Source organism: Pelodiscus sinensis, chromosome 21 (assembly GCF_049634645.1).
Source record: "Pelodiscus sinensis isolate JC-2024 chromosome 21, ASM4963464v1, whole genome shotgun sequence".
Taxonomy (NCBI): domain Eukaryota; kingdom Metazoa; phylum Chordata; order Testudines; family Trionychidae; genus Pelodiscus; species Pelodiscus sinensis.
This window is the reverse complement of record NC_134731.1, coordinates 11,370,178-11,396,278: the sequence shown is the minus strand read 5'-3', so window position 1 is coordinate 11,396,278 and position 26,101 is coordinate 11,370,178. Positions and strand designations below refer to the sequence as shown.

At 50.6% G+C, this 26,101-nt stretch overlaps 1 protein-coding gene across 3 annotated transcripts in view; it reads right to left on the bottom strand.

The window, feature by feature from the left end:
* Positions 1-23,535, bottom strand: part of SGSM2 (small G protein signaling modulator 2) — a 165,245-nt gene extending 141,710 nt beyond the window's left edge. Inside the window, exons 1-2 of one of the 3 annotated variants that reach the window (XM_075904863.1) lie at positions 23,205-23,535; positions 22,613-22,846 (exon numbers count right to left, since the gene is read on the bottom strand). In XM_075904863.1, the coding sequence (XP_075760978.1) occupies positions 22,613-22,669 (57 nt within the window). In that variant the 5' untranslated portion in view covers positions 22,670-22,846; positions 23,205-23,535. Of the gene's footprint in view, positions 1-22,612 lie in introns of all 3 variants that reach the window. The other 2 variants (XM_075904864.1, XM_075904862.1) reach the window with 2 other exon arrangements.
* Positions 23,536-26,101: the final 2,566 nt, after the last annotated feature.

Here is a 26,101-nt window from a genome sequence, read left to right as displayed (position 1 = left end):
AGAACACGCTGCTATGGAGCAGTGGCCCCATGTTACACGGAGAGGGCCCCAGTTTAGCAGAGAGAGATACTGCCCTTTTCTAGACATCCCAGCCATTCAGTTAACTAACCTGCCTGTAAAGGGCAAAACCCAGAACTAGGGGGTATCCAGGAGGTGTTGGCAGGGAGCCAGGAGAGCCACTGGGAAAAAAGTAAGAAACCTGAATCAGGAAAACAGGTTTTGCCTGCTCCCATCCTTTGTGTGAGGCAGAGCAAGAGCTGGGGAGGGACTGGAGTAAGCCTTGAGAACCAGGCACGGAACAACAAATGTAAGCAGAACAGGGAATGTTTAGTTAGATGCAATCAGGTTATTTTCTTTATTTCGGAGCTTGGTTAAATTCTGTGCGGAGCCCATGTGTGTCCCCATCCACTGTAACTGAAACTGAACGCCAGGGAAGCAATTCTTTGTGCTTTAATCTTTCTTCGGTTGCTCTGGAACACCGAACCACCAAGTACACTTTACTTAGTATGTTCTCTCTGTTTTGTCAATACAATCACCTTCTTCTTTCTTTCTTTATTTTAAGACGGTGCTCTGATTCTCCTGTCCTAGAAGGCAGGAGGTTCTGTGTGCACATGCCTGAGATGGAAGGTTAGCTACTAGGAGTTACCGTTTCTTTACAAGCTCTCACCTAAGTGAGGGGTAAGGAGCTTGGGGGTACATCACAGGAAGAAATTCCCAAGTGCATCTTCTTGGGTTCAAAAGGAGGGAGGGGGAGAGTTGCATTTGGATGATGGAGGCGTGACCCTGGGGAGTTTTATTCAACAGAAGCCTTTAATAGCAGAGTATTTTAAGGTCTCTTGCAGGCCCCCACTTTCTTCACTCACAGCATCACACTGGGGAACAACCTTGACAGAGCCACTCTGGCTAAATCACTGAACACCCCTCCCTCAGCATCGCTCCCCATGCCAAGGGGATAACATGCACTTGGCTTGCCGGGCTGACATCAGGGGTGCTCAAACAATTTGTACAGTGAGGGAGCAGAGCACCACTGACTCATACTGCAAACCCGGTGCAGAATGGCAACCGCTGCAAGCCAGGGGATGCACGTGGGTGCAGTCGCGTGTGGAAAGAGCTTTGAGGATGAAGCATGCCGTGCAAGCACAAAGTGTGAACTGGGATGTGTGCACTAATGGTTACAGCTTAAAATTAGGACTCAGGAGTCCTAGGCTAGTTCCTGGCTCTGCCACAGGATGTGCTGTGTCCCCTTAGGCACAACATGGAACTTCTCTGACCTGCCATGTAGCCCTGGGCAAAATAAGAATTGCACCCCCACTCAGGGCTGGACGGGGGAGAAAGGGGAGGGAAAAGGGGTAGTTGCCCCGGGTCCTGGCAATTTAAAAGGGCCCAGGGCAACTGCAGCAGCAGCAGCCAGAACACTGTGCAGCGAGATCCAGGTGGCACTGAGGACTGGCTTGAGGAGGCGTGGTGAGGTCCAGGCAGTGCTACGGTCTGCCTGCCCTAGCCCCGCCCTTCCCACTCAAGGCCCCGCCCCTTTTCAGGGGGCAGAGCCGAGTCCCACTCACATTGCCCAGGGCCTGGCCAAATCCGTCACCACGCCTGCCACCAGTTGAGAAGATATTGGTGCATTCCTTGGACATTAGCATCACAGGGATGTGCAGTACTAATATTTATTGTGCTTGAATGGGGGCTGGCTTTGAGTGTGGGGGGGGTACAGTTTCTAGAACAACAAGGCTCTGCTGGTGTCTCTAGATAGCTGTGTAATACTAATACACAAAAAAAGGATATAAAACCAAAATTCCTTTCCAGCCCAAGAGCACAGCTGCTACACAGTAGAGGGAATTCGGCAGTGTAAACTCAGACCTCTGATAAAAGGGGGGGGGGGAGAAAACGGACACTGTGCCCCAAAAGCAGATTCTCCGAAGAGATGCTGCAATTGCCTATAATTCCATCTGCTTGCCTATCTAACCCACAATGGCATCCACAACTTCCTGCCACCAGCTGAAGCCCGGGGGCCTCGTTACACTCGTTTATCGCACGTGAACACAACTCCCTCCCTTAATGACGCAGAGTGCAGGCTCTGAACAGCGGCATCAGTTGTGCCTCTTCAAGAGACAAATCCCTCCAAAACGCTGCTTTTGCTCATTTCCGAATAGTCATTAACGAGCTGAGACCCATTCCCCAAACAACGCTACTGGATTTCATCACAAAAAGGTGGGCCCACTGGGGTAACAACCGACCAACCCACACTCTGGCGCTCTGTTATTTTTAGCTCCCGCATCATTTTCCTACCCCGTGTGTTGGAATCTAGGGCTGCTGCTAAAAAGAGATCAGCATGTGACCCCTTTTCCCCACGCCCACATGCTCAGCACAACTACTGATCTGTCAGAACTTCAGACACTAGAATCACTTTCATGTATTAGCCTTCCCAGTCTCATCAGTAGCTTTACAGAGAAAATATATTCGTCCCAGAGGATGGGTGAAGGACAAACATAGTAACTATCTGGAAAAGGGGGTACAAAGAGTAGCCAGGAAATTATAGGCCAGTCACCCTAATTTTGATACCAGTTTAGGATCTTTTGGTCTGCATTGGCATGGTGCAAGAAACAAAACCATCACACTGCAGGAGCTGATGATGAAAACCGACATATGATCCATCATCAGACCAATCCGTGGCATTTCATAAGAACAGGCAGACTGGGTCAGACCAAAGGACCAGCTAGCCCAGTGTCCTGTCTTCTGATAGTGGCCAATGCCAGGTGCTCCAAAAGGGACTGAAGAGATCAAGTGATTCCCACCCATTCCCAGTTTCTGACAGAGGCTAGGGACACCATTCCTGCCCATCCTGGCTAATAGCCATCGATGGACCTAACCTCCATGAACTTACACAGTTCATTTTTTAACCTTGTTATAGTCTTAGCCTTCACAACATCCTTCTGGCAAGGAGTTCCACAGGTTGACGAAGTTGTGTGAAGAAATACTTCCTTTCATTTTTTAAAAATCTGCTGCCTATTAATTTCTTCTGAAGCCCCTTAGTTCTTATGGTATGAGAAGGAGTAAGTAACACTTCCTTATTCCCCTTCTCCACACCAGTCATGATTTTACAGCTCTCTTATCATATCTCCACTTAGTTGTCTCTTTTGCAAGTAGAAAAATCCCAGTCTTATTAATTTCTCTTCCTATGGCAGCTGTTCCATATCCCCCTAATTGCTTTTGGTGCCCTTTTTTTGGAATTTTTGCCAATTCCAATATATCTTTTTTGAGATGGGGTGGCCATATCTGCTCTCAGTCTTCATGATATGGGTGTATCATGGATTTATATAAAGGCAATAGGATATACTCTGTCTTCTCGGCACCTTTCTTCCAGATTCCCATTTTGAGGGCCTAGCATTGGGGGCAGCAGTTGGATGCTAAAGATTTTGCCCATGGAAGCAAGAAAATCATCTCTCCCCTGCAGGAAGGGCTGCCCTTAGAGTGACAGTATTTGAAAGAGCCATTCAGGAATCAGCCTGTCACATAAGCATCCCTCTCCTGCCCCTCCCTCTTACCTCTGCCCGCCATCCCTGCTCGCCAATGGTCTGAAAACATGTTCTCTTTCCTGTCTGGCTTGCAATATTGGTGGTTGTTCCCAACTCAAAGCCCGAGCTACTGGAGTCATGTGATTATGTGAGAATTAGGGATGTTAGCCTGTGCCCGTTTACATGATTTACCAACAAGCCTGGGCTCATTGGTTAATCCTAACAGTCTCCCCCCCCCCCCACCCCGACCTTGCTGTCCTTTAAGTTGGTTCCCCATGCATACCGGCTCCCTCCAAGCCAACTGCTCCCTCTCTATAAGAGGCAGCAGTGCAGCGGGAGGGGTGGGGGAGAAAGCTTTTAAGCTGACTCCCTCTGAGCACTAATTCCCCCCCTGCTCTCCCATAGTTCTGCCTCTGTGGAAGGCATCCGGGGGAGTGAGGGGGCAGGAGGCTCAGCTCCCTATGCATATCAGCTCCCACCTGCCCCCCTCACGTAAACGTGTAACCACTGAAAAATTCCGTGGTTATACGTTTCCAAAAATAAACACTTTGTAATACCCCTAGTGAGACTCTCACTCAGTTTTTTAATTAAATCTAATTCTCTAGCCCTCCCAGTGGCAGAGCAAAACCTGGAAACGTGAATGGGCGCACCCTAAAGACTCAGGGAGCAGCGTACAAAAAGAACTATTTGATTTGCACACCAGTTTTGTGATTTATTGAACATGGCACCTGGACAGGAAACATCCGTAGGACCATCTCCTCTCAATATCCCACCCACTCAGCTGGGGCTGTTGGACAAGTCAGAAGCAGCGAAAGGTGGAGGACTGAGATCTTGTCCAAGGAGGAAGCCACCATGAGAGCTCTGAGCATGGACTCTAGCAGGCAGCTCTTGAACTAGCATCTTTAGCCTCCCCCGCCTCGTAGTGACAGCACTGTTGACTTACAAGCTTGAGGTGTGTTTGCCTTGGCAGGAACACAATACACCACATCCCTAACCTTTCCTGTTTGTGAAGTGCCAAATTGAGATCGCCTGGGGAAAAGTGACTAAGCAGGACACCACAAGGTGGAAATGAAAAGGCCAGGCTGGGTGAGCAACCCACCTTTGTGTATTCAGTTTCCATCTGAAGACAAAGGCCTGCTCACCGAGAGCCAATTGGGAAGCAACATTATTCAGCACAGATGGAAAACAAAACATCTTGCGGGCCTGTGACATAGTGGGGGTGCTGCCTACCTTGTAACCTTGTTTCTGCCTGCCTGTATTGTGTTGTGTGTGATTCCCTATGACTCAGTCCAAAAGTGTATTAGCCGTAGACACCTAAGGGCCAGCCTGCGAAGATAACTCTGTTCTCAGAGAGACAAAGGGATATAGGTGGGGACTGTGACCAGGCTGGGGGGTAGGGCCTAGGAGTGGGGTTAGTCTCGGCTGGGTGGGATGAGGAGAGCAAGAAAAGGGGGTTCAGGGCCCATGATCCAGCCCTTCCTCTCAAGAGGAATAAGGCTTATGCTAACATCGATCCTACGCTACACTGTGTCCCCGAGAACCAATAAAATTTTCTACTCTACTGGCCGGCTAAGAGTCACATCTGACTGCGGATGGGTGGTGCAGGATCAGGAACCCCCCGGACGTGCCATCACGGGGCCACATACAGAACCTTGCTGGGCCACAGGTTGCCCACCGCTGCTGTACACACATGTCAGAGACCCTACAGACCGTACCAGCTAAGCAAACAGAGCACGGGAGAAAGGAAGGGTGGTTTGTCCCATTTTGCAAACGTGCAAACAGAGGCACGAGGCAATTAGGTGACTTGCCCGTGGTACCACAGAGAGTCTGTGACGAAGTTTGCCCCTCTCAGCCCAGACCTCCCGATTCCCAACCTCTTTCCAATTATCTGGGGTTTCCCCAAGTACGGTCTGACTTCCCTCAGAACTTACTCACCATTAAAATACAGTGAAACATTTTGATTCCCCCATTGGCTCCCTGTATTAAAAACGCAGGGCGATCGCTCCTCTCAGGTCAGAGGGATGAGAAAATAATCGCAGATCACTGCCAAAGGCCACCCACAGCATAAATCAGCCTCTACTCCCAGCAGTAACTGAAACGTACAGCAATCCTTCCAAATGCTCTGAGGCGATCGCGAACCTTAATGGACAGTGCTTTCGGGGCATGAAGAGAGGGCACTCGATGTCAGAAGCTGGAATCATCAGCAGCAGCGCAGAAGGGTGGAAATACCATCAGTACGCCCCTAAGAGTGTGCACGGGAATTTGCTACTAGAGGGGTCAGAGCTACCAGAGGGGTCATTGCAGCATGAAAAAAAAAAGACCTACATAATCCCTGGACTGAGCTGCAGGAGATCTGGGTTCAAGTCCTGTCACAACGATAAATGCCCTGAGGGTGTGTGTACACTGCGTTATACACCCAAGTCTGTGGGACCCAGGATGGTCAGCCAGGTGTTTCCAAGCTGGGTTGAGCTGCGTCCATACTGTGAACGCAGAACTTGTGCTCTGAGCCCCCTCCCCTTCCTCAGCAGGGTCTTAGGAGCCAGGTCCCAGGTGCTCACTGACATGAATCAGACTGATATATGGGAGTCCAGAAAGGGAGCTCGGGCTTAAACCAGAGTCAGAGCCTGGCTATCGTGTGTCGTGTAAACGTATCCTGTGGGAGCCAGTCTCTTCATCTCTCAGTGCCTCCTTTGTAAGATGGGAATAACGCTTTAACTGCACCAACGAATGACACCAACGTTTACTGGTGCTGCCATCTTGGGAGGAGGTGAGTAGAGAAGGACCCGATCCCTGCAGTAAGAGCTTTGCGGTCCTGAAAGCACTCTCAGAATATGTCACCGTGGCCAGAGCATTCCAAGGCTGAGCACCCATAATTACAGCTAAATCTACAGGAGCTAAAGGGCACCATCCTTGTGCCTCAGTTTCCTCATTCAGAAAATGGGAATGTTACTTCCCATAGAACCCAGGACTAGAAGTCAGGAGATATGGGTTCCCCTTCCACCTCTGCCACCAACTTGTTGTTCAGTATTGGGCAAGTCACTTAAAAACTCTTTATCCAACAGCTGGTGAATCTGATGCATAATGAGGATGATCCCAACTTGAGCGTAGCACTTTGTGATCCAGAGGTGAAAAATATTACAAACACACTCTGTAATGGGAACATTAGCACCCACCTTAGTACAGGGAGTGCGTGTGCATGCGCCATCCTCTTATTAAACGTAAGACGTGGTTTTGACTTTTAAGGGCTGGACCCTGCACACACTTTTGACTGGTGCTTCAGTGCCTGAGCGCTCTCACTGCAACGAGGACCTGTTTGCAGGATCAGGGCCGACTTCAGGGAAGACAGACATAGCTGATCTGCCGCTTCATCTCCCCAAAACAGACGTCTGGATTTTTCAACACTCTGCACCATTTTCTGTGCTGCTTTCTCCCCCCTTTTAATTTTTTCCTCTTGTCTCTCTCCCTTTGCGTCTTTCCAACTCAAGCGGCATAGCCGTCCATTACTGACACACCCCAGTAGTTGGTGTTGCTTCTGGTCTAATTTGTGACTCAGAATGATGCCCACTGAGGACAACCTGATCCCCCCCTCCCACGCGCTCCAAATTAGGCTGCGTCCGGGTCACGAGACAGAAGAGCAGACAGAAGCCGTTTCCTGCAATACCTCGAACTGGCAATTAGCTCTGAGGAAAGTCATACAGTGCAGAAGGAGGCAAAACTGGCCATGTGGGTGCCGTGTGCACATCAGGCGATCTGAACATTTCACCTCTTCACCCGCCCCTGTGCGCCGCTCTGGTGCACTTCATTTTCTAGTGAAGGTCTCCGCAGTTCCTCCATCGTTCATGATTTCTCAGCGCTCTGGAGGCCTCTCACCTCATGCACCCAGGGATATGAAGCAGCTAACTCCCCCGATCCCTTGAGGACAGCGTGCTGGAGGATTTCCACACAAAGAAATCAACCGGTTGGCATGGCAGTGCTGCTGTTCTTCTGCGGGGGTGGCTCCAAAGAGAGCAGCTGGCCCACGGTTTATACCTTACTTAGGGAAGGGATGAAAGAGTGTTTGCGAGGCATGAACATTTCTGGATGACCTAAAATCTCGTTTCCCTGGAGCTAGTGAAGGGAAGTGGCCAAGGCCTTGCTCCTGCAAATACGTACAGGCCTCACTTTACCCTTGTGAGCAGTGCCACTGACATCACAGGAAGCCATCACAGGCTTAGGAGTTCACTTGGGCCTAGTTTGAAAGCCTGACTCAACCCCGCCCAGACCACAACTAGGGTTGCCAGGTGTCCGGTATTCTACCAGACAGTCCGGTTTTTGTGCCCTCTGTCCGGTAAAAAATTTCAGAAAATACCGGACATGTGCAATGTCCGGCATTTTCTGTTTTTCCGGCTGAGCGCTACCAGAGGGAGTCCCAGGCTGGGAGACGGGGCCATGATCAGCGCTGGGAGCCTCTGGTTGCATCCAGAGGCCGGGAGGGAGGACAGGCTGAGAGCGGGGCGCGATTGGCGCTGGGAGCCCTCAGCTGGTTGCTTCTGAGGAGGAGTGACGCCGTGGGGAGGAGGAGAAGCCTCGTCCCTGCTCCTGAGCGCTGGTCAAGCGCGTTGTGGCGCCGTAGCCCAGGAGAGACGCCCGCAGGTGCTTTGTGGTTGCGTTTAGGCGCCTTTCATGGGCGCTCAGCCAAAACTGACGGGGGTGGAATTTCTGCTTCTTCCCACTGGGACACCCAAAGACCTGGCTATGTGGGACTCACCTTCCTACCCATGGCCGCCCCGCCCCCCCCTTGTCCTGCCATTGTGTTGCCCTGGAATCTGCCTCTCCACTTTGGGTAGCGAGCGGCTGCTTTACAGAGCAGGCTCTGCTGCCTCCCCCTTTGTTCCCAGCTTGGTGGCTCCTGGTAGTAGCCTCACAGCAGGAGGTGTGTTTGGTGTGGGTGATTTTTTCCCCCCCTCGACAAATTTTTAGCCCGTGTGTTCGGTATTTTTTGGGAGACCATCTGGCAACCGTAGCCGCAACCAGCCCAAACGGGACCGGACCCCAAGTGTGTCCCGTTAGTTTTAAAGCTGAACCCAAACCCAACACGTGTCATCAAGTCCTGTCGGGTTCAGCCACCAGGGTCTAACCATCAGCCTGGACTCCATTTCTCACCCCTCCCCCAGCCTGTTCCCCAACCCTGGCCACGCACCAACAGGCCACTGCTCCTCCCAAACTTGAGTAAGTGGCATGGTCTTGGCTTGGTGGGAGCCTCCTGCTGCCCATGCCCACAATCTATCTTCAGCCACCTCCTGCCCGTGGGGTCGGCATGCCCCACTCCTGCCAGCCATCACCACCTTGCTATGTCCCATGTGTGCGGAGGAGTGAGAGCTTGCAACACGTCAACACCCTCCCTCCACAGCATGGCTGGCCCGGCACGGCGACAGCTGCCGGCAGAAACAGGTGCCCAGCGGACACTGTGCCAATCCCATGGATTGGAGACAACCAGGCCCGAGCCAGAACAGGCTGGGTTGTTTTTCTACCCAACCCCACTCAAGTTGGGTTACCAACATCTGGATCAGGGCCTTATTTAGATAATTGCTTAGTATTGTTGGTATAGATCCCGAAACAGGCTGGTGCCAGTAACACCCCATACACCCAGGTGTGTTTCTATCAAAGACAGAATGTTAACCTTCCATTTGACAAATTTACTTGTCACCACTGTGGGAAACAGGACAAGTGTGGCTTTCAGAGCCATGCGTGGGACAGCCACGGAAATGCGCATGGTCATTCCCTCAGGCTAGGCACATTACAAGCAGAACAGAGCTCAGGTAGGAGGCCTCCAGAGAACGAGGTGCTGCAGGAAAAAAGTGGCTTGATTCATATTTCCCCATCCAGAGATGCTACAGCGTTGGGAGGGTGCTTGGGACAATATTTAGACCTGGGATTCTAGTCACTTATGTTACTGAAAATCCGCAGCATTTCTCTCTCTCAAGAGGAGGTATTTACCACACCCTGCTGGTCAGTTTCAGCTCTGGTAATTAGGGCTGCCAGATGGTTTAACCAAAAATACCCAACACCCCCCCCCCCCCAAAAAAAACAAAAACAAAAACACACCAGGGAAAAAACTCTGTCAAGAAAAAAAAAGGGGGGAGACCAAAGTTGTTGAGCAAAAAAAACACCAGTGAGGCCCCTTTAAGAAATGCTTTTGAGGCTTTTCGGCCCTAACAGTCTGCTGGCAGCCGTCCAATATCTTGTCTCCCTACTCCGCCAGACAGCTCCCCTGTGGATCCCGGTAAGCACCTGGGATTTTTGCCTCCTGACCAGGAAAAAATGAGAATATCCTGGACATTTTAAGTGTCCAGTATTTTCTGAATTTTTTTTTACCAGACAGGAGGCGAAAATACCGGACTGTCTGGGTCAATACCAGACTGTCCGGGTCAATACCAGACACCTGGCAACCCTACTGGTAATTGTTATCTACTCCACTAGTTTCAGTTGGGTCAATTCTTCATTTCCTCTGCTCAAGCGTTGTGTGGCATTGCTGGGGGTTGTTAAAGTTTCTAAAATGCTTTGAGATCTTTCAGGACGGAAGCTGCTTAAGGCTCCCATTCATATATTTGTTTCCCAGCTAGAAAGAGCCCTTTGGCCGAGTACAATAATGGCAGAAGTTCCATTTCAGTAGGCAGGAAATAAATGGCTAGAAAAAGCCTGTGTTAACCTATTTGTCACAATACAGTCTCCTGCAGAAAGTGAGAGAGATGTTTGAAACGCTGATTTAGAGGCTGCTTCAGCACAATACCCAGTGGAGTCAAATAACCAAACCATATTACACGTCTTTCCTTCTCTCAGCATCCATTTACCAGTGGAAACAGCAAGTCCACCCATGAAAAAAGCCAATTCGTTCCCCAGCATTTCCAAAAGATTTAAGGTTTGAAAAGTTTTACTGGAAATAAAAAGTTTCAAGCCACTTGATGAATGTTCTACCCAAATTCCCAGAAAGAGAACTGAATGTCAATGGATTTCGTAGAAGCGGGGGGGGGGGGGGAAATGATAACATTAAAAGATCATTAAAGACTGATTCTGTTTGGGAATAGTGAGACATTGGAAACAGAAGTAATGGACAGAGTAGCACCCTGTGAGAACACACCCACAGAGACAGGTTTGGGCAGGGGAGGGCAAAAGGATGTCCACGGGCCGGATCTAGCCCACCAACTGAGTTGATCCGTCCCGTAGAGGCCCTGCCGCTACCTCCATCCCCAGGCCAATCAGGACCTGGGGGCGGCAGAGGGAAGCGCACAAAGTCTCCCTCTGCCCTGTGACGGGCGCAGTGCTTCTAAGCACCGCACACGCCTTGCAGGGCAGAGACAGGGTGGGAGGAGACTCTGCACACTCCCCTTACCCCCAGGCCAATCAGGGCTTGGGGGCGGGGGGAGCACGTGAAGTCTCCTCCCACCCTGCAAGGGGCTCAGCACTTAAAGTCAACTGCTGCTCAGCTGGCGGTTGACTAAACGCAGCGCTTCCCTTGCAGGGCGGGGGCAGGGAGCAAGAGACTTCACGTGCTCCCCCTCCCCAGGCCCGGATTGACCTGGGGGCAGCAGGGGGGAGCACGCAAAGTCTCCTCCCACTGCCAGGGACACGGGTACCTAGAGGGAACCGCCAGCTGTTCAGAACAGCCGAGGGTTCTCTCTGGGGGGGGAAGGGGGCGGGCAAAGACTTTGCGCACTTTCCCACCCTCAGACCAATCAGGGTCTGTGGGTGAGGAAGCATGTAAGTGTCTTGGCCCCGCCCCTTCCAGGGCGGCCCGGGACAACTTCAAAAATTTCTGAAGTGGCCTCTGTCAAAAATTATTGCCCCCATTATTTGAGACGGGCGAGGAGAACGTAAGAGCAAACTGTGTAAGCTATGGGGCAGGCATTAGCAGTTATGCTGCAAGCTGCATAAAGGGAGGTTACAAGGTTGGAAAACTTACCGACGTACCATTGTTGGCAGGCAATGCAGTCTGGTGGAAAGAGCGCCAGTCTGGGAGCCAACGGAGGGGGTTTAGTATCTGGTCTGATTGCGGGCCAGCCGGTGTAACTTTGGGCAAGGCACGGCTTGTTTACACACACTTTAGTGAGGTGCAAGTTTTAGTCCATCACTAGCACATTGCACACTTACCTGGCCTGGGCAGACCCTGCTGACGTGTAATAATGTGAGGGGGGAACTTCTAATGCAGTGCCATGGAAGTACAGTGATCCATCCTTGGGAACATTTAGTGAACTAAAATGTACACCTCTCCGGGTTGAATGGCGGCACCATAGAGACAAATCCTCATTTTACATCCCTGTCTGTCTGTTCCCTCCTCTCACTCTGTCTTTGTCTGTCTACACAGACCGTGAAATCTTCAGGGCACGAGTTGTCCCTCACCATGTGTATATTCCAATACAGGCAGTCCCCGGTTTACATGGATCCGACTTACATCGGATCCCTACTTACAAACGGGGTGAGGCAACCCCGCACTAGCTGCTTCCCCCCCCAGCAGACCAGGGAGACGCGGAGCGGCTTTTCTCAGCAGACACCTCAGCTTGAGAATAAAGGACTGAGGGAAGTGAGGTGTGGGAGAATAAAACTGAGCTCTGGAGAAATGTTTGGCTAGAGTTTCCCCTACAATATGTACCAGTTCCGACTTACATACAAATTCAACTTAAGAACAAACCTACAGTCCCTATCTTGTACGTAACCCGGGGACTGCCTGTACTCTGGTTGGAGCATCTACACATAACGTCATTACTGATTACCTCCACAGTTACGTGTGTTGCAAAGGCCAATCCAAAGCTAGAAAACGCCAGATGCAAGGCTGTCTTTGCAACCTTAATTCTGCCCCTTTGTGTACACTTCCTGACTGAAGTACGGTTACATTGCAAAATTATTATGACATCATATTTAGTGACTATACCAGGCATAATGCAGTGCACAAGGGGGCAAAACTGAAGTCGCAATTGAAGTCCCTCCCCCAATACCAGGAGAGATTCATCCTATTTTCTGACTGTTCCTCACTGCTCATAAACAGAGAAACTGTGGGGCAGAGAGAGAGAGAGATAAAGATATTAAATGACATGCCCAAGGACACAGGGTAAAAGAACTTAGATCTCATCTCTCAGATAGCTGCTCTAATCACTCTCTCACGCTGCCTTCCTTTCTTGCTTGCTCTCGGTATGTCCAGTACCAATATAGCCTGTAGCAGGAAGCAATACATTTAGGTTTTCCATCTAACTCTAATATAGTCCATCATAAACGGACAGTGAGAACTTGACTATAATGCCATAGCTTGGAGCACTAAAGCCAAGAAAGTAACAAAGGATGTTAACGTTCTCCAGGAAAAAAAAGATGCTGGATGCTGCAGCTGTCTCCAAAGGCAACGTTACAAGACTAAATACAAACCAGTGCAGGGACCAGCGTATCAGCCGTAGAAGCAAATCCAAGCAGGAAAGAAGCCCTGATCTCATGGGGCTTGGTGGAGAAGTGGGTTTATCGCTAGGCACAGATGACATGACATGGCATCAGATGCGTTGGGGGAAATAAGACATTTACAACATAGATACGCGCATTAAACATCATTACACAAACAGGGTTTTTTTTAAGTTTTAATGTCTTCGACACACAGAAAAAGGATTACAACAGACCGAATTGCAATATCCATTATACTGTGGCATAACACTGCGGTTATTCTTTTCTTCAGCAGAGCTCAAAAGCATGTTCTAAAATTGCCTTATGGGCCTTCTCCAAATGACAAACATCTGCACACACGAACCAAAGCTCCTTGGCTACCTCAGGAGAGGAGTCAAGAGGTGCAGGAGGTGATGAGCTGGGCAAGTGCTGGCCGCAGGACTCCAGGGGAACAGGAGACGGCCGTGCAGCCAGTGGCTGGGGAGAAGTGGCGCTTTGAAAGGGAAACCACCACATCTTTGCAACCACTGGCTGCACGGCCACCTCCTGTTCCTCCGGCATCCTCTGGCCCGCACTCGCCACTGCCTGCCCGGAAGTCCCCTTCAGAATCTCCACCCATCTCCTCAGCTTCCTCTAATTAAACCTGCCTTTCCTCAGGCACCAGCATTCAACGTGGAATAAAAAACGATTTCGCCCATTTTCATTGCAGATCACAGTATCTCCTAATGCCTCGTCACCCCCCAAAGTCTCAGCCAACGAAGATGGCAGCCTGTTTTAAGCAAGACGGCATCGTGTAATTTCAGGGGAGGAGGGAGGCTTAAGTGACATCTGAGATTCTCCAACACCTTAAATTGCACAGCTTCCCCCAGGCAGCCCTTGCCTTTAAAGAGACAGTACAGTCTAGTGGAGACAGCACTGGACTGGGGGTGACAATATCTGGACTCCAGCGCTGGCCTGCTATGGTTCCTTGAGCAAGTTACAGCCAGCGCCCTGCCTCAGTTTCCCCAGGTGTAAAATGGGGATGATAAATACTTACCCTTGTTTATAAAGCACTTGGAGATGTCTAGATAAGGTGGCTTTACAATCAGAGCTAAGTGTTCGTGCTAGAATCATGCTGGGCTTTTTCCCATCCCCGAGCATGCAGTAAACCCAAGACCATCCCAGCAGAACATCCCCACATGAAAAATGGGCTCCCGTCAAGAGAGCGCAGGTCTGCATTTCAAACCACCCAACATTTGAGGGTGTTCAGAGGTGAGGATTTATCCGGCCTTGTCGAATGGCAGGGTCCACCTGCACACCAGCCTGGGGGGTTGGATTCCAGCCATGAATTCGGGCCCTTCTGCCCCACTTCCACCTCACCTCCACTGTTTCTACTCTTCTCCATTGCCCGTTTCCCCCCACGCTCCTGAAACAGTGGAGCAGCCTGGGCCGTGCTGCTGCAGCAGGGCAGTTTGTAACACTACAGACCCCCGGGACCTTCCAGGCTACTGGAAATCCCAGGTGGGGTATTTATCCAATCTGTGTGGAGAGTGTTCTGGGTCTTTTTCAAATACAAACCAGCACAAGTGACAAAACTAAAACCTTCCCCGCCCTCCCTCCCCCTCGCCCCCCAGTGCTGGCTACTGCCACTCCTCCCCCCCTCCCCATGGCAGAGGAGAGGCCTGGCCAAACCTGAGCAACACATTGACCCCGGGCACCAAGTTTCAATGGGTCAAGGAGAGCCCAGCCCTGCAGAACAGGTGACACCGCTATGGGAAGAGTGCAGGGCAGACTTGCTCTGCCACCCCCCAGCCCCTCCCACCCCTTCCAGGGCAGGAACCAATCCCCGCCCCTCACTCCACCAGGGCAAAAACTCCAGAACAAAGTGAAAAGTTATACAAAAGTACAGGCCATTCCCGGGGCTGGACTCTGGAGCGGGCCAGGCTGCAGGAGTTTTCTGGGAGGGACGTTACACTGCGCCTGAACCCCCAGAGGGACGTCCAGGAGCAATAACAGGCAGCACTAACAGCAGTACAGCCTGGCACCTACACAGACTTTATACAATCTGAGGCTAAGTGAGCCTGGAAGGCTAAACCTAGCACCCCTCTTTAGCCAAGGCGGTTCAGGGGCTTACCCAAAGACATGGAGGGAGGATGGGTCTGAGCTGGGAGCAGAACTCAGGCATTCCTAGCTCCCAGTGCTGCCCACACACGGCTGCATCGCACCCCACTGTCCCCCAGAACGCTGCACCCACATTCATGGGGAAACGAGGAGAGCAACCAGAGCGTCTGCTGAAGGTAAAGTCCCCCCTCTGGCATGCCACTGTTCTCACCAAAGTCCAGACAGGGCTGTCCTTAGGATTTATGGGCCCTACCATTCCTATTAAACTGGTGCCCCTCGGCCCGATGGCAGCCCAAGGGGGGGAATAATGATTTTTTTAGAGCTGTGATTTTATCACCTTCAACGGCACGCTAATGAAATGGTTTTAAAGCACATTTTAAACTAAGGTCCTGTGGACGAACACAGTAAATCCAGAAACTGACAGTCATTACTCAGGGTGGGCAAATGCCTCTTAAGAGGTGTCATTAGCGCTCCAAACGACTCTTGAACAGGTTCAATGTTGCTGCTAATGGGTCTGGCAGGCTTTAAACCTTTTAAATTAACTAGATCCTCGCCAGGGGAAGCAAAGCCTTAGATCAGAGGCAGGAAGAGAATCAGAGAAAACTAGGGCTGGAAGAGACCTCAGGAGTCAGAGTCCAGCCTCCTGCCCAAGGCAGGACCAATCCCAACTAAATCAACCCAGCCAGGCCTTTGTCAAGCTGGGACTTAACCTCTAGGGATGGAGATTCTATCCCACGGACTAGGTAGTTCGGACTAGGCTTCCTACCTTCCTAGGCTTCCTTCACGAGGAGTAATGGTAGTTCGGACTAGGAAGCCTAGTGCGAACTACCTAGTCCGTGCCGCGTGTAGCTGCGTGGCACGGAGTCCGCACTAGCGGACATTTAAAAATGGCGGCGCCCGGCGAGATGCAAATGAAGCCCGGGAAATTCAAATCCCGGGCTTCATTTGCAACTCCGGTTGCCTACATTACCCCGCTAGTTCGAACTAGGGTGGTAGTGTAGACATACCCTTAAGGACATAGTTTTTCCTAGTATCGAACCTAGACCTCTTCCTCTGTAACTAGAGACCATTGCTCCTTGTTCTGCCATCCCTCACCACTAAGAACAGCTTCTCTCCATCCTCTTTGGAACTTCCCTTCAGGAAGTTGAAGGCTGCTATCAAATCCCCCCTCACTCTTCTCTTCTGCAGACTAAATAAGTACAAATACAGGCTGTGAATTTACTGCGTTAGTTGACAGGACCTTAGTTTAAAATGAAACAAAATACAGGACTATGTAGCACTTTAAAGACTAACAAGATGGTTTATTAGATGATGAGCTTTCGTGGGCCAGACCCACTTCCAAAGATCAAATAGTCTTTTTGATCTGAGGAAGTGGGTCTGGCCCACAAAAGCTCATCATCTAATAAACCATCTTGTTAGTCTTTAAAGTGCTACATAGTCCTGTATTTTGTTTCAGCTACACTAGACTAACACGGCTACATTTCTATCATTAGTTTAAAATGTGCTTTAAAACCATTTCATTAGCATGTTGTTGAAGAGGATAAAATCACAGTTCTAAAAAAGGGTGGGTGGACGTTAAGACCCAGTGGTGCTCCAAAATTTCAGGTGTGTATGGGTAAGGATGGTTCTGAGCTCGGGTAAAACCCAACCCGGTGACCAGAGACAATGAGCTAGGATGCTACCAGGCAGGATTTGAACTCTGTCAGCACAAGGGAGGTTACTGATTGAAGAGGAACAAAAGTAGCGCACAAAGTCTTGTATCTCGCCAACCTGGATATTCTAGGACAAGATTCTGAGGCTGATTTACTCTGAAGGACGTAAAAGCAGGGTATTTAGACTGCATTTTCCATATGTCATGCACACAAGAGGAGAATGGAAATCTGCCCAAAAACAGGCTGAGGGAAATAGGCAGAGAAGCCAGATAGAGGGCAAGATATGGGTGTGGCCCCACAACAGGTTGCTCATAGTTTTCTTACTGCCTTCTTCACAAACCACAAATATGTTGCCGTCCTCCACCCAGAGGGAGCGGCTGGTCACAGATCAGCTTAGCCGAATGACCTGATAGGTCCTTTCCATCTCTAAATTAGATCTACAGACCCGACAGAAAATGTTACATCCCAAATGTCCTTCTTTATTATGCGTGGAGGAGTTTGGGCATCCGTCCTAGATCCAATGCAAATTGGACAGGCTAGAAACAGGCTGCATCTTAAGACACCGGTAGTGCCAACACAATTTGGAAGGAGAGTACCTGACTTTTGTACAGCAAATGGCCTAGACCAGCACCATGGGAGAGCTGTTTAGGAAGCCAGAGTGCAAAGCCAGCCCTTGGAAGAATCTTAACAAGTTATACAACAAGCAAGCAGACTTCAGCTCAGCTGCAACTTCACCACCGAGCTTTGTTCAACACCCAGCTGTCTCCATATGGATCAAGTCAGGACATTGCTGAAACTGCTCTTCTCTCTGTGATTGTCATCTTACTAGCATCTGGATCTTGCCTTTAATCAGGGGATGGGACCATGAGAGTTTTGAGAGGGCTATAAAAATCTCATGCTTTCGGGGCTTACTTCAACCACTCACTAATGAGAGCCAGGAGGAAATCTTCGCAACCTGCAGGGTTTCTTGTAACTTCCTATGAAGCAACTGGTCCAACAGGCCCCCTGGATATGGGATTAACAGGACCCCTCCAATCGGCTTGCTCTTAAATTCCAGCATTCATTTAGCTAGGTCAGGGGTGGGGAACCTTTTTTTGAGTCAGGAGCCACTGACCCACAGAAAAAAAAAGGGGGGGGGGGGAGCTGCTCACATGTGAGAAGCAAAAAAAGGGGGGGGCACATCTCACTGATGTGGCCCCCAACTGAGAAAGAGAAAGACACTCCCCACACATTTCCCCCCCCCCCACTGGAGCCTAGGGGGGCCCCAAGCTAGTAGATTTAGGGTGCTCCAGCCCTGCGGTGTGGCAGGGAGGGGGGCTGGAGTGCCAGCATAGCCTCTTCAATGCTGGGAGGGCCCTGAGCTTCAGGGGCCAGATCCAGACAAGCCAAGGGCCCATCTGGTCCCCGGGCCTTAAGTTCTTCACCCTGAGCTAGGTACAGTACTGACTCATGAGGCGGGTGATCCATCGTGTGATGGACGGTCGCCTTTGAGAATGAAATATTGTCTATCCCACACCAGATTCCTAAACTGGCTCTTTTAACCTCTCCCCAAACAAACCCCTCCCCAGTGGCGATGCTTTGGATCCAATCCTTGCATAACCTGCTGATAGAGGAGGCAGTTCTGGGCAGTGTTCCCAGTAAGCTGAGCACTTGGGTGGCCACCTAGGAGAGATTCAAATGCCACCCAACTGATTAGTTGAGTGCCCACAGCCAGCAGCATGTGTTTCTGCTGGTGGTGCACATCCGCACATGGCTCAGAGTACAACAAAATTTATTCCATCCATGGATGGGAAAAAATTAGAGGGACCCCTGGTTTTGAGTGCCTAAAGAAAGTAGGATCAAACTTTTGTAATTTAGTTTAAACAAGACTTGGCCACAGCCATACAAATGTTGATGCAAACTACTGTACGATAGAACAACAAACAGCATCATTATGAGAAGTGAACATTCAAAAAGACTGTTCCTAAACACAGACAAGACATTTTTATAATACACAAAGGAGTTAAGAGGTCTATAAGAGCTTTCAAAAGCGAGAGTAAAGGCCAGATTCAGAGTTTCATAGAAGTTAACTTTAGTCTGGCTTCCTGAATAAGACAGACCATTACATTGCAACCAAATACCTCTATATCAGGCCCAATAACTTGAGCTAAACTAAACTGTGTGTCACCAGCACAGAGCAGGAGAGACTGAGGTGCCATCTATGCTCAAGGCCCCAGCAAGGAATTGATGAGATGAGATACGGCCATATGATCTCATCAAGTGATCCACTGCATGCTGCAGAGGAAGGCAAATCCCCCCCCCCCACCATCTTCTTTCTACACCAGTGTTTCCCCAATTTGATTTGGCCACAGAGCCCTTTTAAACTCGGAAGAATTTCGAGGAACCCCTATAGCCAAGAGGAAAATTTTTAAAGTAAAAAAAAAAAACCAAACAGTGGACCAGAGAAACCTGGAGGTCACATGTCTGGAAAAGCAAAATGCAGAGTGGCAGGAAGGGAGGGGAGGTGTCTGAAAGCCAGCGGGAAACCAGAGAAGGGGTGTCTTTGCACGCTGGCTCCTCTCTGTCTCTTAAAGGGGGAGGATCCGGTTCCCACGGAACCTTCACTTTCACTTTGCAGAACCCCAGGGTTCCATGAAGCTCCATTTGGGAAACACTGCTCCACACACAAGGTTGCAGCCAATTTGACCAGTGGGAAAAAGTCCTGCTTGACATCAAATATGGTGATCAAGTTTGACTCTGGACACATGAACCGGACGTAGCAACCAAGCATTTAAGAAAGAGGAAGGTGAAAAAAACCTCAAAATACAGCTGACCAATTATACATCGTGTGTGTGTGGGGGGGGGGGGGGGGGGGGAAGGAATCCTTCCTGACCCTTGCAGGCATCTAGCTGAAGCCCTGAAGCATGAGATTTGATTACAGTGGTGGTTTTAAAGCAAAGTTGCAAGGGCAACACAGAGTTTCCTGTTTTCACCCTGGCCCATGAAGGACAGGAACTAAGGGAACTCTTAGACTTCAAGACCAGAAGAGACCATCCAGCCTGAGCTCCTGCCCACACAAGCTGCAGAATCCCCCCCATAAAATAGATTAAACTATATGTTCTAAGAAGAGATCTAATCTCATTTTAAAGACTCCAAGTAATGGTGAGTTCACCATCTCAGTAAACTGCGCCAATGTTTAGCTACCCTCACTGCTAGAAAACGGCATCTTATTTCTAGCTTCAACCTGTCTAAACTTTATCTTCCAGCCACTGCATTCCAAAATGACACCCTTTCAAATTCACTCAAAACTTTCCTATTGCTATTAGTTTTATAGACATGGGTCTTAGGTACCACGGCCGTATAAAGCCAATAGATTAGACACATCACTCCAAAATGTCCTGTTTTGAAGGGGAGGGGCAGCTGAGTAAAGTTTTTCTAAGAATTGCAGCCGCACTTTGGCCCCACTAGAGCCACCTTTCCAAACACAATTATGAAATTAACTTCAGTAATTTGGCTGGGCAGATCTGATTGATTCTTCAATTGCTTATTTTGCCAGTTCCCAAAAGCAACTGTAACCTTCCTGCCACATGCACAGAAAGGGTTAAACATTTGTCGTTGAACAAAGCCTCCACATCCCATTTATTGCCTTCTGGAGGGAAATTAGATTTTAATTCAATCTAGCCAAAGCTTTATTTTATTTACTCTAAGCAAACTCTTAACTCTATCTGCCTTATTGACAAATAGATTAAACAAATTCATCACATAAGCAGTGTAATTTTTTTTTGCAATATTGAACCGGTCACCAAAGAGGCCAAAAAATCCAGCAGCGACATGCTGATTTTCCACTTGCAACAAAAGAATGAATGTTTGGCTTATATGTTTACTGAGACTAGAAAGCCACCTGGGCCAGGACTGTCTTTTTGTTCTGCAGCTTCAGGGGGTAGCCAAGTTAGTTTGTACAGGATAAACTTAAAAAACAACAAATGGTCTGATAGCACTTCATAGACTAAAAAACATGTAGATGGTATCATGAGCTGTCATGGGTATCATGCCCACGAAAGCTCATGATACCATCTACATGTTTTGTTAGTCTATAAAGTGCTACCAGACCATTTTTTGTTGTTGTTGTTCTGTGTTTGTACAGTGCCTAGATCAACAGGGTCTTGGATCTATGACTCCCACAATATAAAAAATATGTTCAATTCACGAGAGGCTATTTTTCAAACACAAGATCCTGGATCATACTCGTGACCTCAGGCTTGGTCTGCACTAGAAAAACAGGTTCACATGACTCTCTCGCTCTGGGGTGTGAAAAATTCACACCTCTGAGCAACAGAGTGAGTTCTGAGTTGCCTGGAAGACAGTGCTAGGTGGATGGAAGAACTCGGCTATGGGATACCTACGGTCCTGCTGGTGTAGCTAGTGTCTATGCAGAAGCACTACAGTGTTTTAAGTGTAGATAAGCACTGAAGTCCCAATCCTGCAAATTCTTAAATCCACAGGAAATGCCAGGCCTGGGTGTGCACCTGTCCAGTCAATGGGACAATTCACGTGATTGAGCCTAGCCATGGGTCACTCTTGTCAATTCAGATATTTCTTGGAGGTGGGAGCAATTCCTGTCCGTGCGGCCAACCCTGCCCTCCCAAGAGGCAGCCTGTTCTGTCCCCCCTCCAGGGACAGTGGGTCTCTCATAGCTGAAGCATCTCCCTCCCTTCTTACCCACACAGGGCTTGAACCCATTCGCACAGGAAGCCAGCTGCTGGCAGACTCCCCTGAGCTCCTGTATGGGAACAGGCTCTGTTGTGCGCCACCATTTGGCCTGCTCACCCTTCCATCCGTCTGGAGGGTCAGGCAGGTCAAATTTCAGCAGCTTTCCGGCCACACACGGGACTGCTCCAGCTGTACTGGGACCACTGTGTCGATGGACACAGCCCGCCCCAGCTCTGCTGTCTATGGAAGTTTAAACGCAAAGATCCCGGGGGGAAGGGACTTGTGTCCTGCCCACCCTTCCCAATTGGCGACCCGGGCAGACGTGTCATTATTTAATGGAAATCCTTCTCCAGCCTTACCTTGCTGGCTGGGGCTGTGATAGACACCTGCAGCTCTAGGGAAAGTAACCGGCCTGACAGGTGCTGCACTTTCGATCTGATCCCCAAGTGGAGGCACAACTAAACCCACACGACAGAAGCCCCTGCGGGTAAAGGTCCAGGGCAGAGCCCCAGGGCCCGGCTGCACATGAGAGGCTCCTAACTCTCCTTGGTCGTTTAAATCACCCGGCAAAAGAGGTCTCCAGCCGGGGCCGGTCCCCGCCCTGCAGAGCCTCCCCAGGGCCAGATCGAAACGCTGCTGGGAGGACGCGGAAGCAGCTACACACTGGGCACGGCTCCATCCTTTTTTATGAATGAGCCTGTCTCGGGTCCCCTGCTACGGTGCTTGTCACTGGAGGCAGGGGGAAGGAGGGGGAACTTCCCCTCCCCACGGAGCCTGGGCTGGCTTACTAGGCATGTCTCCCCCCACCCAGCTCTCCCTTCCTAGGGCCCAGGTGCCGCTGCCCCCTGTGTCCCCCACTCTCCTTGTTTAAGGAGCTGCTGGCCTGAAGCGGCAGCCCCTTTCTAGCCCCTGCCCTGAGCCAGGCTGGGGGGCACCGCAGCCACGTTGCAGCTTCCTATCCTCCCCCAGCCACAGGGGGAACAGCTGGGAGATGCCCCCACGGTGCTGGGGGGGGGAGCGGGCTTGACCCCAGCCCCGGTGTTTCCTTGATGCTTTGCCCTAGTGAAGGGGGGCACAGACGCCTGGATTTCTCCCCTCCCCGCTGCCCGGAGCGAGGGGGGCTCCCGCACCCCGCGGCTGGGGGGGTCCCCTCCTCTACAGGCTTGCAGCTCGGCCTCGTAGCGCTCAGCCCAGCGGGGCCAGATCCGGGGCGGGGGGCGAACCCCCCGGGGACCCCACCCCCCGGGCTCGCCCGCTCACCTCCTTCTTGACGTTCCATAGCAGCTTCTCCTTCGCCGCCTGCTCCGCGCCGCTCATGGCTGCGGCGGCCGCGGGGGCTCAGCGCGATCCGACGGCGGCTGGGGCGGGAGACCCCCCGCGGGGACACAGCCAAGCACCCGCCGCCCGCCAGGCAGGCAAGCGCCGCCGCTGCTGCTGCCGCACTGGGCGCTGCTCCGCAGCCATCTTCCGAGCCTCCCGCCTGACGTCAGACTGCTGGCCCCTCCCCCGGGAGAGATTATTTGGCAACAATACAGTGTGAGATTGGGGGGAGGGGGGGGGGTTACACCTGCCTGCAAAGGGGGCGGGCAAGCAGCCAGCCGGCAGGATCGGGCCCCTGCCTGGGGCAAGATCCAACCCAGCAAGGCAGGAGAAAGCCGGGGCTGCAGCACAATCCCGGCCAGGGGGCACCCACTTTAGGAGAACGGGATGGAATCCATCAGCGCCCAGGCAGCGGAATTCCAGAGGAAGCGGGGTTCCCACGCACCCCCCCCCCCCCGCCCGTGGGCGCCTGGCTTTGCCTCTGGATGTGGCTGCACAGCCGAGGGTTGAGGGGTGCTTGCTTGTGACACACCTGATGCCCGGGCCGGCTGTGAAGCGATGGGTCCGAGTCCCGCTGCACTCAAAGGGGGCAGAGCCGCAAAACCCCAAGGAAAGGTAATTCTAAGCTCTTTACGTGGGACAAGCACAACACCCAGGCATAAAACACGGGCCGCAGCCGGACTGGCTGAGCCAATCGCGTTGGAGCGAACTCTGCACCCTGGGGAGGAAATCGGTTTACAAGGTGGGGGAAGGGGACATGTCCTACGGATCTGCTCTCTCCAAGGCGGCGTGAAAACTACCGGCAGCTCCCGGAGAATTCTCTATCCCGGAGCCGCTTGCCCTTACCCCTCCCCCCCCGGAAGCTGGAGACTCAACGTTCCCGGGTAGAACCCTGAGTTCTGAAGCGTTCCACGGTAACCACAGCGACCAATTATATTGCGGGCGAGAATCCCTGCGCGACACGCACAAGCCGGGCTAGTACGTTCTGTTCCATTTCCTCTGCCCCCTCACTCTAGCTCGGGAGGGGAGGAGCAGGGATAAAGCGGATCTCTGCTCCCTTAGGCCGTGTCCAGACTCAGGGGTTTTTTCGGGAAAAGTAGCCTTTTCCCGAAAAAACTTCCCCTGCGTCCAGACTCAAGCCGCGTTCTTTCGAAATTATTTCGAAAGAACGCGGCTTTTCTTTCGATGGCGGTAAACCTCAATTTACGAGGAAGAACGCCTTCTTTCGAAAGTTCCTCTTTCGAAAGAAGGCGTTCTTCAATGTAAAGAGGCCGTCTTCAAAAGAGAGCATCCAGACTCGCTGGGTGCTCTCTTTCGAAAAAGCGGATTTCTCTTTCGAAAGATCCACCTGCAGTCTAGACGCGATCTTTCGAAAGAGGCTCTTTCGAAAAATGCTTTCGAAAGAGCCTCTTTCGAAAGGAGCCTGCAGTCTAGACATAGCCTTAGTTACTTGCAGATTCGTAGACGACGTCCTGGCTGTTCAACCCCATTGACAAATAAAAACTAAGGCCCTAGAGTTAAGCAGGTTCACCAACTCCCACTCCAGGCACAGCAGAGAGGCAGCGCCGGTTTACTCTAGCCCCTGCACAATTCATACAAATGGCTTTCTTCTCTCCTACTCCCTCTCAGCAGAATGATACCGGCCCTCTTGCGATTTACTCCCGCCCAGACCGTGGCTAGAATCCGTTGCTTCATCCCACCCGCTCCTTGTAAAATTGTCTAGGAAGCTAGCGCCACCTGTTTGCAATAAGCGCTGGGCGCAGCTTCAAACAAATCGAGCTAACGGGGCCTTTTGACAGAGTCAAACAGCAGCAAATATAGGTACACGGAAGCTTCTGTTTCCATAATTGTTCTTTCTGCTTCCATCATTTGCGAAAAAGCTACTGCTAACTAATTGCCTGAAATGAACTGTACTAATTCCTAAGCAAGCAAGGGAACAAACCTTGCACAACAGATCCAAGGATGCGGAAATATTCACCATCCGTTACTGGGGCAGTGTATTAGGATCTATAGATCTGCCTTCTTAACACTTTGCATTTAATTGAAAGTTTTATAAATCTACATTTTAAAAAGTTTGTAGTATTCTAATCATCACTGTGGATATTAAAAAGGAATAGTGAGTTTCACTTTGATTCATGGTCAATTTTACTTTCAGATCCTGGTAAAACAAGCAAAGCTGCAGGGAATATTTCTTTTTAAGTGATTGACCCAATGGTAATACTTCTACTGAACTTGGGTTTTAGCTTGCCTTTATAAAACTGAAATTAGGAATGTGCAGGGCAGGACCATCCCTGAAAAAGTACCAGTGCCCTGTACATTGGGGGCCAAATCTGTTAAAGGCATTACTGGAATATGGATAATATAATATGTCTTCTGAGCTCCCCGCTAGGGATGTTAGACCTTGTTTAATAATTGCATCAAAACGTATCAGTTACACAATTATTCGATGGTTCTTGCGGCGGGGGCAGCAACCAATGCTCTCTCCCACCCCACTCTGGGGGAAACCCCTGCACCCCTGTTCTGCAGTGCGGGATAGCAGGTGGGAGCCACCCAGGCTCCCAGTGCAGACCAGCACCCACCTGCTGCCTCACACTGCTGCCATTGATACAGAGGTAGTAATGCAGGACCAGAACTCCCTGCAGCCAGAGACTGCTCCACCATCCCATGGAGCAGCCTCTATCCACAGGGAGCTCAGACCCACCACCGACAGAGGCTGCTTTGGCATCCTGCCCGCCCCTCCCCCCCACCCACTGCAGCCTCTGATAGAGGAAGGGCAGGCAGCTCTGTAGGATCTGGTGCTTTCCTGCCTTTCCCGCCTTGCTCCCTCTGATACAGAGGCAGCAATGGGGGAAGGGTGGGGAGTGTATGTAGTCATCTGGATTAATTTGCATGGCAAACACCACAACTCTCTGGAAGCTCCAGTGTGACCATATAGATATGCAGAGGAGTAATACACATCTCCCAATCACAACAGTCCCACCAACAAAAGGAAAAATGGACCTCAGGAATAGATAGTAGAGGATGAGCATGTATTCTTACAGTGCATCATGCTCTTGAGTTTTGTACTATCCAAGGCCACCTCGGGGGTAGAAGTTGCCAAATAAGCACGTTCCCCATAAGAACTATGAAAATCAATTTGTAGCCAAGTTTGGAACCAATGATGCAGTGGTGGTAGAAAGAGTCTGAAACTAGCAAAGCCAGACTGCTGGCATTAAAAGGGAAGGAAGAACAAAAAGCAGTTGAAGTGAGGAAATGCACCTTACTATATCCACCACGTGAAGATGACAAATCTCAACTAAATGGCTCCAAAAACATGCAAGTTTCAGCAACAAAAGCAGCAGCTAAATTAAGCTGCTAGGCAAATGATCACTGCTAATGAACACTTGCCCAAGAAGGTTAAGAACACTGCCAAATCTCAGTGCAAATTCT